Source organism: Heteronotia binoei, chromosome 18 (assembly GCF_032191835.1).
Source record: "Heteronotia binoei isolate CCM8104 ecotype False Entrance Well chromosome 18, APGP_CSIRO_Hbin_v1, whole genome shotgun sequence".
Lineage (NCBI taxonomy): Eukaryota > Metazoa > Chordata > Lepidosauria > Squamata > Gekkonidae > Heteronotia > Heteronotia binoei.
Genome location: NC_083240.1, coordinates 34,791,228 through 34,805,016, shown reverse-complemented (window position 1 = coordinate 34,805,016; position 13,789 = coordinate 34,791,228). Strand labels below are relative to the sequence as shown.

Sequence of the window (13,789 nt, the reverse complement as noted above, 5' to 3'; positions counted from 1 at the left end):
TTCAGGATGCCCCACAAATGCTCAATAGGGTTTAGGTCTGGAAACATGCTTGGCCAGTCCATCACCTTTATCCTCAGCTTCTTTAGCAAGGCAGTGGTCGTTTTGGAGGTGTGTTTGGGGTCATTATCATGTTGGAATACTGCTCTGAGGCCCGGTCTCCAAAGGGAGGGGATCATGCTCTGCTTCAGTATGTCACAGTACATGTTGGCACTCATGGCTCCCTCAATGAACTGTAGCTCCCCAGTGCCAGCAGCACTCATGCAGCCCCAGACCATGACATTGCTACAGAGGTTGAAAGGGTGGGGGGTCATGTGAGCCACCCTGAGCCCGCTTCGGTGGGGGAGGGCGGGATATAAGAATAAATGTATTATTATTCAGTGCTCAGACCATATGCTTCACTCTGCATCAAATTGGTCTGCAGGGCTGTCGTCCCAGAAGGAAGCCTCTTCTAAAGATGATGCACAAGAAAGCCCGCAAACAGTTTGCTGCAGACAAGCAAAGGACATGGATTTCTGGAACCATGTCCTGTGGTCCGTGAGACCAAGATAAACTTATTTGGTTCAGATGGTGTCAAGCATGTGTGGCGGAAACCAGGTGAGGAGAACAAAGACAAGTGTGCCTTGCCTGCAGTCAAGCATGGTGGTGGGAATGTCATGGTCTGGGGCTGCATGAGTGCTGATGGCACTGGGGAGCTACAGTTCATCGAGGGAACCATGAGTGCCAACATGTACTGTGATGGACTGGCCAAGCATGTCTCCAGAACTAAACCCTATTGAGCATTTGTGGGGCATCCTGAAAGGGAAGGTGGAGGTGCGCAAGGTCTCTAACATCCACCAGCTATGTGACATCGTCATGGAGGAATAAAAGAGGACTCCAGTGGCAACCTGTAAAGCAGTGGTGAACTCTATACCCAAGAAGGTTAAGGCAGTGCTGGAAAATAATGGTGGCCACACAAAATAGGGACACTTTGGGCCCCATTTGGACATTATCACTTAGGGATGTACTCACTTTTGTTGCCAGCAGTTTAGACATTAATGGCTGTGTGATGCGTAATTTTGAGGGAACAGCACGTATACGCTGTTATACAAGCTGTCTCTCTCGGCTTGACTTCGCAAACGAAGATTTAAGAAAGGTGCAGTAGTCCACGTCTGCTGCAGGCTTGCTGGTGGCTGACAAGACCAATGCGGGACAGGCAGGTCCGGCCACAGTGGCTGCAGGGAAAAGTCTGATTTGGGGTTGGTGCTGTAGCAGTGCGATTCTTCCTCAATCTCCTTTTGTCCTCAAGACCAGCTATGCGTGCGTTCTCAAAGGAAGAGACAGCCTGGTGGATGGTGTGCCTCCATGCTTTGCGATCTGAGGCTAGGTCAGACCACTGGTGATGGTTGATGTAACAGGTACCAAGGGATTTCTTCAAGGAGTCCTTGTACCTCTTCTTTGGTGCCCCTCTATTTCGATGGCTGGTGGAAAGTTCGCCATACAGGACAATCTTGGGAAGGCGGTGGTTTTCCATCCTGGAAATATGCCCTGCCCAGCGCAGCTGCGTCTTCAACAGCACTGCCTCGATGCTTGTAACCTCCGCCCGCTTGAGGACTTCAGTGTTGGTCACAAAGTCACTCCAGTGGATGTTGAGGATGTTGTGAAGGCAGCGCTGATGAAAGCGCTCAAGGAGTCGCAGGTAATGACGGTATAAAACCCACAATTCGGAGCCGTAGATGCAAGCTGTAGACTCACTACTTTACGCTGTAGCCAAGTGTCATTTCTTCAGTGTTGTCACATGAAAAGACATACTTAAATATTTACAAAATGTGAGGGGGCGCACTCACTTCTGTGACATACTGTAAGTCAAACAAGATTCTGGGGATATCAGCTTTCATTTGTGTGTGTGTGCCTATGCCTGGAAGTTATGGCGACCTCCGGCAACCTCTACTGGGGCATGGAGGATGTTCAGAGAAGTGGCCAGATAGCCTGCCTCTGCCTCCTGATCCTGGTATTCCCTGGAGGTCTCCCATCCCAGGGTCATCCCTGCTTAGTTTATGAAATCTAATGAGACAGGGCTTGTCTGGGATTATCCAGGTCAGGGCTGGGATGTAAGCTTTCCAGAGTCAATACTCGCTTCCTCGGAGCTTCGACTCCTGAGAGTTTACACCCGCCTGATCTTGTTGGTCTCCAAGGTGCTGCTGGACCCGAATCCAGCTGTTCTCTAGCAGACCAATGTGGCTGCCCTCTGCAACTGGAATCGGAATAATTCGCCTAAATGCATTAGTGCAGTACGATCCCCTGAATGAGGGATTTGTAGCAGCCCACCCTTCGGCAGGAGACTCACCCCTCGACGCCTTTCATGTCAATGCAGAGGTCTATGGTCAGGAGCCCCTCCTCTTCAGCCAGGCACATCTTCAAGAACTGGTCATTCCGTAGCTCCTTGACAGGCTTGTTCTTCAGGTACTTGAAGGAGTACGCGTAATGGGCTTCGTCTATGTCCTGTCATTGAGGGGTGGAAGGAACAGACTTTGAGGCGGAGCGGCTCACGTTCACCTGCAGGAGCACATGGGGCCCAGATAACCGGCCCAGATATTCCAGCCCCCAGCGCACACTATTCTAGCCCTTGTGCCTCCCTCCAGGATGTCACATGTTCCCAACTGCTCTTCTCCAGCTGCAGGCAAACTCTGGAACCCAGTGTAGGATTTGTCTATTTGTAGGGCTGTTTAAAGCCCTTTTTTTGCCAGTCTCATTTACTCCATTTATACCCTTCCCCAGCCTCTCCACCAGTGGAGGACCACCCCCCCCCCAATGGCTTGCCTTGTACGCCTCTTTTCCATTTTAGCCATAAACACTTCCTGGAGCCCAAGCTTGCCTAGAAGCCTCGCTCTGACCAGAAACTGCTTCTACTGTGTTTCTGGTGTAGTATTCGGCGTAGTTTGGTGTAGCGGTTGAGTGCGTGGGCTCTTATCTGAGAGAACCAGATTTGATTCCCCACTCCTCCACTTGCAGATGCTGGAATGGCCTTGGGTCAGCCATAGCTCTCTCAGAGCTCGTCCTTGAAAGGGCAGCTTCTGGGAGAGCTCTCTCAGCCCCACCCACCTCACAGGGTGTTTGTTGTGGGGGAGGAAGATAAAGTAATTGTAAGACTCTGATACAGAGAAAAGGGTGGCAGGGGGTCGTCATCTTCTTACCCCCCCGTAAATCTACAGTCGTCTTCTTCTTACCCCGCCCTTCTTCCGAGCAGCTCAGGGTGGCAGGGGGTTCTCCTTTCCCTTAACTTTCCCCTCTTGACCTTGCAAGATGAACTAGGCTGATCCACGTGGGATCCGCACCTGGCTCCCCCCACCTCTCATGCCCAGGCCGGATGCAATTACACCGAATAAATGGACACGGTCACCGAACTCAAAGCCCTAAACCCATGCCAAGAGTTGCCTGGGTCCTGTTACCTTCTTGCCCTTCTTGGTAGGGGAGATGTTGATCTTGGCCCTTTCCTGGAAGGTCTGCCGCAGGACCTGCCGAACCAGAGGCTCACGAGCGATCTGCAGAGCGACCATGTAGCAGGCGCCTTCCAGTACGGCCTCTGGAGTGGGGAACTGGCTGCGGAGGTAAAGCCGTGTGAGTACAGCGTGTGTGATGCCACCTTCCAGATGGACTGGGGCCCCTGCGAGGACTCCCCTTCTCACCAAGCCCTCTTTACCTGCACACGTAATCCTTAGCCAGCTCCAGCGGCTCTGCTGGGAACTGCTCCGTTTCGTGGCGCTGGTAACTGTCGCGCAGATTCTCACCAAATTGCTCCGGTGTTAGACCAAACTTTTTAGCCAGGCCATCTGAGGACACAAGCACAGGAAGTATGCACTTGGGAGCCCTGAGTTCCTGCGTTATGTCTGGTCAGTACCTCCCTGAGGTAGCAAGCCCAGCAAGAATGCTTAAGGGGCCGGATGGCAGCCAATCCATTCCCTGCAAGGCTGGGTCGTCTTAAGATCAGCTCCCCAAAGGACTCAGCACAAAACCACAGCAACCAAACACACGTCTCCAAAGAGGTAAGAGACTCAACAGGTTTTTTTTTAAAAATTATGTGCGCGTCCGCGCCTGGAAGTCATGGTGACCTCTGGTGACTGACCCCTACTGGGGGCCTGGAGGATATTCAGGGAGGTGGCTGAATCGAGCCTGCCCCTGTCTTCGACTGCTGGTATTCTGAGGACCTCTCCCATCCAAACACTTGCCAGGGTTGACCCTGCTTAGCTTCTGAGATCGGGCTTGTCTGGGCTATAAGAATTTGGAGGGGGGGGGGAGAGCAGGTTGGAGAGTATTTGTGTGTGTGGTGTGTGTGCCTGCACCTGGGAGTAATGGCAGCCTCTGGTGACCCACCCCTACTGGAGGCTATTCAGAGAGGTGGCTGAATAGAGCCTGCCCCTGCCCTCCAGACTGCTGGTATTCCAAGGAGCTCTCCCATCCAAGTACTTGCCAGGGTTAACTCTGCTTAGCTTCTGAGATCTGATGAGATCGGGTTTGCCTGGGTGATCCAGGTCAGGGGCAAGACTCAGCAGTTATTGACTGCTCAGGACAGCTTCAGGCTTGTAAGATGTAGCCTCTTTAGAATATCTATTTTTTGAAAAAAAATTTAGCCCTCAAGATACCCTTGAAAGTATGTGAGTAGTGCGTGCTTACATTCACAGAAACTAAAGAGGGGGATGAAAAAAAAACCCCCAATGGTCAGGTCAGGCCAGGGCAGGGTGTCAGTGTCCTGCAGATCTTACCGCCTGTCCTTTGGGAACAGCAGAACTAAAATTAAGGGAAAGTCCTGACTAGCCCATACTTGTCAGAGTTTGGAAGCTAAGCAGGGTTGCTCACAGCTAGTATGTGGATATGGGACAATCAAGGAAGGCAAAGGAAAGGTCCCCTGTGCAAGCACCAGTCGTTTCTGACTCTGGGGTGAGGTTGCTTTCGCAACATTTTCACGGCAGACTTTTTACGGGGTGGTTTGCCATTGCCTTCCCCAGTCATCTACGCTTTCCCCCCAGCAAGCTGGGTACTCATTTTACCGACCTCAGAAGGATGGAAGGCTGAGTCAACCTTGGGCCAGCTACCTGAATCCAGCTTGCGCTGGAATCGAACTCAGGTCGTGAGCAGAGAGTTCAGACCACAGGACTACAGTACTGCTGCTTTACCATTCTGCGCCACGAGGCCGCTTCAATCAAGGAAGACTGGGTCACTATACAGAGGAAGGCAGCAGCAAACCACCTCTGCTCATCTCCTGCCTTGAACCCCCATGGTCCCAAGATCACCATGAGTCAGTTACCACTTGTTGCCAATTACTATTATCAGTAAAATTATTATTATTATCTTCATCAGTAAATGCTCCAGAATAAACTATACAAGGTCAGAGAAATCATGCAGGCCTGCTCGCTATTTTAAAATCAAGATAGCAGGATTGAGAGTTTTGAAACACTAAATTTGAATCGTGCACACTAAGTTCACTTTTGAATTTGAAATTGTTACAGGTCTACAACAGGGACTTCTTAAGAAAAAAAAGCGACCACTTGTTTTTCAAACAACTTTTGCCTTACTAGTGAGATGAAAAGTGAGATCTTAGAATTCAGTTTTTTGCTGATATTTCCATACCATTTCTAAATAAATGTATAATAAATCTACTGGTTGTTCTTTTAGTATGTACACATCGTCTAAAATGTAGATGGTCTTACAGCATCCGCTGCTTTTGCATTTGAAATAAAGGGGAACTATTTTTCTAAGAAATCTGGAGTATAATTGAGATTTTCCATTCTTTTCAATTGTGTTGAGGTCGTGTCCATTTTTTTAAAGGCACAGAATACATCTCCCTTCCCCACTTGCTGATGTCCCAGACAACAGTGAAGGAGGGAGTCGTTAGTCCTTTCCACCAGACTGCATCTGTGGCAGTAGCAAAACAAAGAGTAAAAGCTGCTGGGTGCAGGTCCAGATCCTCCAGAAATGGGGCCGACACATTGCGGGGTTTACAAGATTATGTATGGGATGGAGAAAGAAGAGAAATAAGTACTTTTCTCCCCTTCTCACAATACAAGAACTCGTGGGCATTCGATGAAATTGCTGAGCAGTTGGGTTAAAACGGATAAAAGGAAGTACTTTGTCACCCAAAGGGTGATTAACACATGGAATTCACTGCCACAGGAGGTGGTGGCGGCTACAAGCATAGCCAGCTTCAAGAGGGGGTTAGATAAAAATATGGAGCAGGGGTCCATCAGTGGCTATTAGCCACAGTGTGTGTGCTTGTGTGTGGGTATATATATATATATATATATATATGTATATATGTATATATATATATATATATATATATATATAAAAACATTTTTGGCCACTGTGACACAGAGTGTTGGACTGGATGGGCCATTGGCCTGATCCAACATGGCTTCTCTTACATTTTTATTTCAGAAGTCTACAGGAGACCAGGTGAGAATGTAAGCCGTTACCTAGACCAGCGGTTTGGCAGATGGTATACATGTCCCGGCGGGATGCCTGCTTGAGCTCAGGCCCCTTCTGCTCTTCATCTTCTGCATCTTCTCCTTCCCCTGGAAAAGCAGGAAATGATAGCTGGAAACACACATTGCAGTGGGAACAGGGAAAAGCTGAGAAGCCAGCCACAGTAGAACACGGAATCAAATGAAATGGGGATCATTTGAGGTCAGATTTCTTTTTTGGGGAGTTCGCCAGCAAATTCAGGGTTAACGTTTTACTGCTGGCATAGCACTAAAGTTTGGTTCCCAAATTATGTGGCAGCCTTGAGGGATGGGCAAGGCCTTTCATTGCACCCAGGTGGCTCATTCTCTTGCATGTGTGAACAAGGCATAAGATCTCTCATGTGGATGAAAGGGCAGGGGGAGAAAAGTGAGAAACAAGGTGAAAAATGAGGGCCTGGGAGCTAAAACTTTACTTGCAGAGTCCATCACTTGCCCCTTTGCTGAGGCCTGCTGCGCTGCCCATGACTCTGCCCAGTCTCCAAGGGTGTATAAAGGAAGAGGAAACCTGGCTGCCTAAAGTCTGTAAGAGCTCAATGCAAACCTTCCTCCTCTTCTCCATCCTCCCGGATGCGCTTGTGCTTCTTGCGGTTGGCTTTGGCTGCGTTCTGCATCTTGGGGATGTCTCGGCCGTAGTACAGCAGGAAGTGATTGTACACATCTTTAAGTTCGTCCATGGACTGCACATCCTTCAGCCTTACAGGACACAAAGCAGCCTCGTTATGGCATTTCATTCACTCAAAATCTATATCCCACCTATCCGTTTACGAAGCAACTTTAAAAACCAGTCAAAATAAAATCAGTTAAAAATAGTCAGACATAAAATATCAAAGAGGAAAATAATTGATCATTTGAACAAATTCACAGCCATCAAGAGCTTTCAGCTGTCCAGCAGAAGGCTAAATACCACGGGTAACATACAAAAGTCAGCCAGCAAACATCATCTGAAAAGGGCGGATTTGCACAGCTTATGGGGGTAGGACACCAAGGATTCTGCTCTGCAGACTGCTCAAGCTGTGTTTTCCCAATGCAGCCACACCTGAAAAGCTCAGCTTGTCTGCACCTAGTGAAAAAGCATACCGACAGGAGCAAGGTACAGTTCAGGGAAGAGGGTGTTCAGATGAGACGTGACGGGTGAGCCCCTACTAGAGTTTCCCATTTTGAAAATAGATTTTGATAGATTCTCTCTCTCTCTCTCGCTCTGCCTCTGACCCAGATGGAATTTTGTTATTTGATAAAGTCCTTGCTATCTCACTAGACCTTGCTAGACGCAATGTCTAGATGTGAGTCGAGGACTGGATGCAGCGATGCTTGTTCTGCTGCTCTAAACCTGTATCTCTAGTTGAACGAAGCTGACATCAAAAACAATTACCTTTTATGAAATGGGTTAGCTCTAATCCCTAATTACGAAGGACCTAAATGTACATGCTCAAGCCTCCTTGCTGCTGTTCTTAACCATGCCATAAAAGGTCATTCGGCCACAACACATTTCGAAAAAGATACCCAGGGACCAGACCGCTTTTAATTTTTTTTTCCAGCGGCCATGTTTGAGAGGAACATTTCTCCTTAGGGCAGATAGGAAAGGCTTGAACAGATACAGGTAATTGGGCACAGGTTAATACAAGTATCCTTACTCCTGGCTGCTGAGCTTCCTCCCTTTGGGTTTTGCCTGTGACAACGGTTATGATGGCATAAAAGGGCTATGAAGAAGTGGGGAGCTGTACCTTTCCATATCGGTGGTGTCCAGGGCCCGTATTCCATCGGCCAGAGGCTTGTCCGGATCAGCGGAGATCTGTTCGTACTGGTAAGCCTGCATCTTCTCAAAGAGACGGGTCAGGTTCTGCTTACGGATCTTCAGCTGGGTCCACTAAAACAAGGAAGTGGAGAGCAAAAGAGGTTTATTTTGATCTCTCTTCTCGGCGGTCCTTTTCAGCATTCTTTTTTGTAGAAAAAGCCTAGAAAGAACTCATTTGTATATTAGGCCATACCCTGATGCCAAGCCAGATGGAACTGTGTTCCTGCTCAAAAAAAGCCCTGCTCCTTTCTAATAGCAAAACATGAGAACAGCAAATGAACTGGAGGGGTCCCAAAAGGCTACAAGTGGAAAGCTCAGGAAGAACATGGGGTATTTTCTTAGTCAAATGGGTTCTTTCTAGTTGAAAAAAAGGCAATGAATGCTACAGATAGGCCAGAACGGGGTAAGGGGTTGGATACTTCCACAGTCATGCCCCAAAGGGGCATAATTCAAACTGTTACAGCACCCCATGGCCCATCTCCAGGAAGTCCCAGGCCAACTGTTTGAATAACAGAGGAAGGTTGGCTTCTCCTTATTCTGAAAAGGGAGCTACCAGCTGCCCTTTGAAAGAATTCATAATACTCTTTGGCAGGGCTTTTTTGGTAGAAAAAGCTCAGCAGGAACTCATTTGCATATCAGGCCACACTCCCTGACAGCGCCATTGTTTTGCGCAGGGCTTTTTTGTAGAAAAGCCCACCAGGAACTCATTTGCATATCAGGCCACACACGCCTGGCACCAAGCCAGCCGGAACTGTGTTCCTGCTTTAAAAAAAACCTTTGGTTTGGCTCCTTTCCTGGGCATGCTGGGTACAGTTAAGCTGCAGCACGCACCATCACAAATCAATTCTTACTGCCGAGTGTGCACTCACCTTCTCATCCCATTGCCAAACGCGCCACAGGTCATTGATGTTCAGTTCCGGTTCCACGTACTCCTTCCTGTAGAAGGCTATGAATGGGACCTGGGACAGATCAGAGAGCAATGGGAAAAGGTTAGGTGATTGTGCTCCCATCCAGATTAAACCCTCTGGTGAGGGAGAGGAAGGCACGAGAGAGGAGCCACGTTCAGCATGTGCGAGGTCCTCCCAGGAGGCCTGCGGCTCTCCCTCAGCTGTTGTCACCTGAAAAGGAGCTTGGGTTCTTCCATCCCTACTCACCTCAAAATGCTGGTTGCGCATGAAGTTCAGGGCTTCTTTAATCTTCTGAATGGTGCTGGGACCCTTGCGGCTGAAGCTGCTGCCGGCCTGACTGCGGTCCGAGAAATCGGAAGTTTCCTAGGAGAGAGGGAGCTGGTGGCTACACAGACAGCCAATTGCAGCCACTCCTGCCAAACTGATACAGCTGGCTAGCCTCACTCTGGGTAGCTTTCCCCAGTGAAGTTCACCCAGATTGGCTCCAAGACATTTGGGTGCCAGAGACGGAAAATCCAGATGTTACCCTCCCTCTTCTGCTCTCAGAGGGCTCAGTTCCAGTGTACAAACACACTGGAGCTGCATTATGGCACTGCCACTCATTTTAAGGCATTCATAGGGGGAATCTCCTGGGGGATTATGCTCTGCAGATTAGATCTCTTGTTGCACGCTTTGCTCTCCTTAATAAGTCTTCTACCTTACCTCATGCAGACGGGCAAGCCAAAAGAATCTGCTGTGTTCAGTTGACAACACCACCCTCCAGAGAACCATGAAAAAACCGGAACCTGCCTTTGCAGCTTGAGCAGAGGGGCCCAACTTGGACAGCCCTGGGCTCTCTAGAACAGGAAAAGCACTTCACGACGACAAATCTTACCTGCATGGAGATGGTGGGCATTGCAAAAGCATTCCTGAAGATCCAATCGGCTTCCTCCTCCAGCTCATCGTCTTCCGCATTCTTCACAGCAATGGAGCGCAGCTGGAAGAAAGGAAAACAGAACACAAGAAGTGAGCCTTGCTTCTGAAACCCATGTAAGTAGAAACTGTGTTCTATACATGCAACAGTTGGAAGAACGAGGAGAGAAAAGCAAGCAGAGAAACAGAGATCCTCACCTGGAACCTTTCAGGCATGTCCGTCACCCGAATCTCATTGTCCTGGTCTGTCAGGTGGCTGCTCTCCAGCTCGCTGGGCTCATACATCTCAAAAATGCTGCGGCGACTGACCCGCTTCTTGGTGGCCTTCTTGGCCCGGGCGCGAGTCTCGCCTCCTTCCGCCTCGTCAGCCTCGTATTCGTATTCCTCCTCCAGATCCTCGTCGTACTCGTTGTATTTCTCAAACTCGTCATAGTCAAAGTCTACTCCGAAGATCTCCTGAGCTTCTTGCAAAGCGCTGGAGAATGCAACAAAAGACTTTCAGATTCAGCCTCATAGGTGCTCTGTGGGATCTTGCCTGTGATATGCTTCCTGGGGTAGAGCCACCCGTGAACACCTGGCCCCAGGCAACCCATCCTCCCACCAAAAGCATCACACAAGTGGCTGTCAGAATCCCCCGGCTCTGGCAAAAAAGATGATATTGGATTTCTACCCTACCCTATACTCTGAATCTCAAAGTCTCAGAGCAGTCACAATCTCCTTTACCTTTCTTCCCCCCCAACAGACACCCTATGAGGCAGGTGGGGCTTAGAGAGCTTTTACAGCACCTGCCCTTTCAAGGACAACTCCTGGGACAGCTATGGCTGATTCAAGGCCATTCCAGCAGCTGCAAGTGGAGGAGTGGGGAATCAAACCCAGTTCTCCCAGATACGAGTCCGCACACTTAACCACTACACCAAACTGGCTCTCAAGGGGGCTTCCACTCTGCAGACAGCTCTCTCTGAAGAAACGGGCTTAAAGACAGAAGAGAGTCACAACCCTTCTCATCCTGACTTACGCGTCTGTACAGCCAGGGAGCTTCTTCCTCCATTTGGGCTTCTTCAAAGGCTGCCCGTCGTCGTCAACAATGAAATCGTCAATGTCTAAAGAAAGAAAGCACCAAGCAAAGTTCAAAGGCCCCTTCCCATTTCAGGAAGCTCTGGGCATTGTTGATTTATTGGCCAGGGACCATGAAGGGATGCAGAGTTGTACCTACTGGGGAGGAAAATTAATCTCCTACATACATTTGGATTCTGTCTGTGAATCCACTGGCCAGATTCTTCAACCCATGTATACTGGGGCAGGGACACAGAACTCTGGTCTCCTCTGGAACACATCTTGGCCCTCTCTGCCATTTCACAAACACCCCCATACAGAACCTGGCGTGCTGTCAATACCTACCAGACTCGTCTTCCTCCTCCTCTTCCTCATCATCAGCAGGGCCGATGGGGCCTTCAACTGTATCAACCCCCTCCTCTCCCTCCCCATCCTGGAAGATTTCTTCAGCAATGGCTTCCTTCTCGTGCTCCTCCTTCCCATAATCCTCCTCTTCGTCGTCCTCATCGTCCGACATCTTTCGCAGCCGCCTGAATTTTTGCTGCCGAGAGGCACATCTTGTTGAATTTCTAAGCCCTCGAGACAAAGTTGCACATTTCCTACTTCCCCCAAGGGGCAACCCTCCCCCTGCCCACTCCACTCATAGGAGAAGGTGCACAAGGAAGACACGTGACTAAGAAAGCAGTTGCTCTGGAGCTTCACCAACACCTTGGGCCCTGATAGGACTTCCTATAGCAGATGTGGCTACTAGTCACAGGATATAGATGGAACTCTCTCTCTGGGGCAGTGATGTTCTGTATTCTTGGGGATTGCATGTGTGGGGGTGGGGTGGGGACAGTGGAAGGGTTTCTAGTGTCCTGGCCCCACTGGTGGACCTTCTGAAGGCACCTGGGTTTTTTGGCCACTGCGTGACAGAGTGTTGGACTGGATGGGCCACTGGCCTGATCAGGGCTTTTTTTGTAGCAGGAACTCTTTTGCCTATTAGGCTACACACTCCTGATGTAGCCAATCCTCCAAGAGCTTACAGTAGGCCCTGTACAAAGAGCCTTGTAAGCTCTTGGAGGATTGGCTTTATCAGGAGGGCATGGCCTAATATGCAAAGGAGTTCCTGCTACAAAAAAAGCCCTGGGCGTCACCCAACATGGCTTCTCTAATGTCCTTAGGGCACCGGCTGGCAAGAGGGCAAGTAGGCAGCTGAGGGTACCTTTGGGCCCAGCAACACCCAAGCCATATTGCACTATCCTTGAGGTGGCATTGCCACGAGGCACAAATATTGGGCCATCTGCTTAAGAACTCACATTTCAGAGAGCACGAGGTCATAACTTCCAAGCTCTCTACAAGCAGAACTAGCCAATAGCTAAGTATAGCTTCTTTCTTAAGCCTTCCATTCTCCCGCATCAAGTATGGTACGGAAATCACCAGGGGGTTCCAAACTTACTCGCTTAACTTTGACACCCAGGTTTTCTTCGATGAGGTCGAAATCATCATCCTCGAGGCGGTCATCAAAATCTGGTAAGAGAAAGGTCAAACTGCCACCTGTCTGCCCAAACAAGGAACGGGGGGGGGGGGAGGGGAGAGAAGAAGAGGCCGTAGTCTAGCCCCTCCCAGTACAAAGGGTAAGATAAAGGCAAAACGGCAACCCTGACCCACCAAGAATAGTAGCAAGACACCCCCAAAGCAGGCCTGGTCCGCTGACCCTTGCCCAACACTTACTGCGCTTCCTCTTCTTATGACCGACATCATCCTCAGAATCTCCTGAATCGCTGGCCTCTTCCTCTTCCTCCTCTTCCTCATCGTCATCATCATTAATGAACCCCTTCAGGTTCCCCTGCTCATCCTGATCGTCCAGGTTCTCTTCTTCTTCCTCATCTGAAAGTGGCAGCAAAAAAACAGAGGGGGGGGGGAGAGAGAATCAAACCGAGCATCTGATGTTACCAACAGACGCAAGGGAAAGAGATGCTTCCCAGTGGCAGAAGCGTGAGGAATTTGTTCCTCATCTTCTAGGGAGCTGCATCATTGCCCTGAAAGACCAAAGATACATGCCGAGTTGCGAATGGAACCGCATGTGGACAGCAGAGTAAATGGCTTTTCCGACCCAAGCAACTGGCTTGGATCACATTCTTCCAGAAGCTGGCACATTTAGATGCAACATACACTGAAAGCTTTCAAAAACAAACTATCTTGTGATTCCTTAAGGCTCAACAGAATGCCCTAGTCCGGCCTGCCTCTAAGAAGAATAGGAGTTTCCCGTGGCCCCCACTATGCCCAAAGCGTCATGCATTCTGGAAACTCCAGGGAAAGACTCCACACTTCCTCTCCCAACAGCAGAGCTCCCATTCAAACGGCCTCAGAACCAGCAGACCATGAACCCCCATGTGGACCTGTCCATCTCCAGCAGTGGAGGGGCCACGGCTCAGGGGCAGAGCATTTGCTTTGCATGCAGAAGGCCCCAGGTTCAATCCCCTGCACCTCCAGTCGAAACAACAAGATGGCAGGTGATGGGAAGGACCTCGAACTAAGACCCTGGAGAGCTGCTGCCTGTCTGAGTAGGCAACATTGATCTTGATGGACCAATGGTCTAATTCAATGTAACACAGCTTCATGTTTTCACCTCCCTCAGGAACACAGAA

General features: G+C 49.5%; 1 protein-coding gene across 1 annotated transcript in view; it reads right to left on the bottom strand.

Annotated features, from left to right (window-relative positions):
- The window catches only part of SUPT6H (SPT6 homolog, histone chaperone and transcription elongation factor), a 58,500-nt gene that overhangs the window by 34,672 nt on the left and 10,039 nt on the right, over positions 1-13,789 (bottom strand). Inside the window, exons 3-16 of the mRNA XM_060258828.1 lie at positions 12,873-13,028; positions 12,598-12,668; positions 11,505-11,700; positions 11,122-11,206; positions 10,305-10,581; positions 10,069-10,170; positions 9,441-9,557; positions 9,156-9,245; positions 8,216-8,358; positions 7,036-7,187; positions 6,447-6,545; positions 3,677-3,806; positions 3,426-3,576; positions 2,324-2,478 (exon numbers count right to left, since the gene is read on the bottom strand). Of these exons, the coding sequence (XP_060114811.1) occupies positions 2,324-2,478; positions 3,426-3,576; positions 3,677-3,806; positions 6,447-6,545; positions 7,036-7,187; positions 8,216-8,358; positions 9,156-9,245; positions 9,441-9,557; positions 10,069-10,170; positions 10,305-10,581; positions 11,122-11,206; positions 11,505-11,700; positions 12,598-12,668; positions 12,873-13,028 (1,924 nt within the window). The remainder of the gene's footprint in view (positions 1-2,323; positions 2,479-3,425; positions 3,577-3,676; positions 3,807-6,446; positions 6,546-7,035; positions 7,188-8,215; positions 8,359-9,155; positions 9,246-9,440; positions 9,558-10,068; positions 10,171-10,304; positions 10,582-11,121; positions 11,207-11,504; positions 11,701-12,597; positions 12,669-12,872; positions 13,029-13,789) is intronic.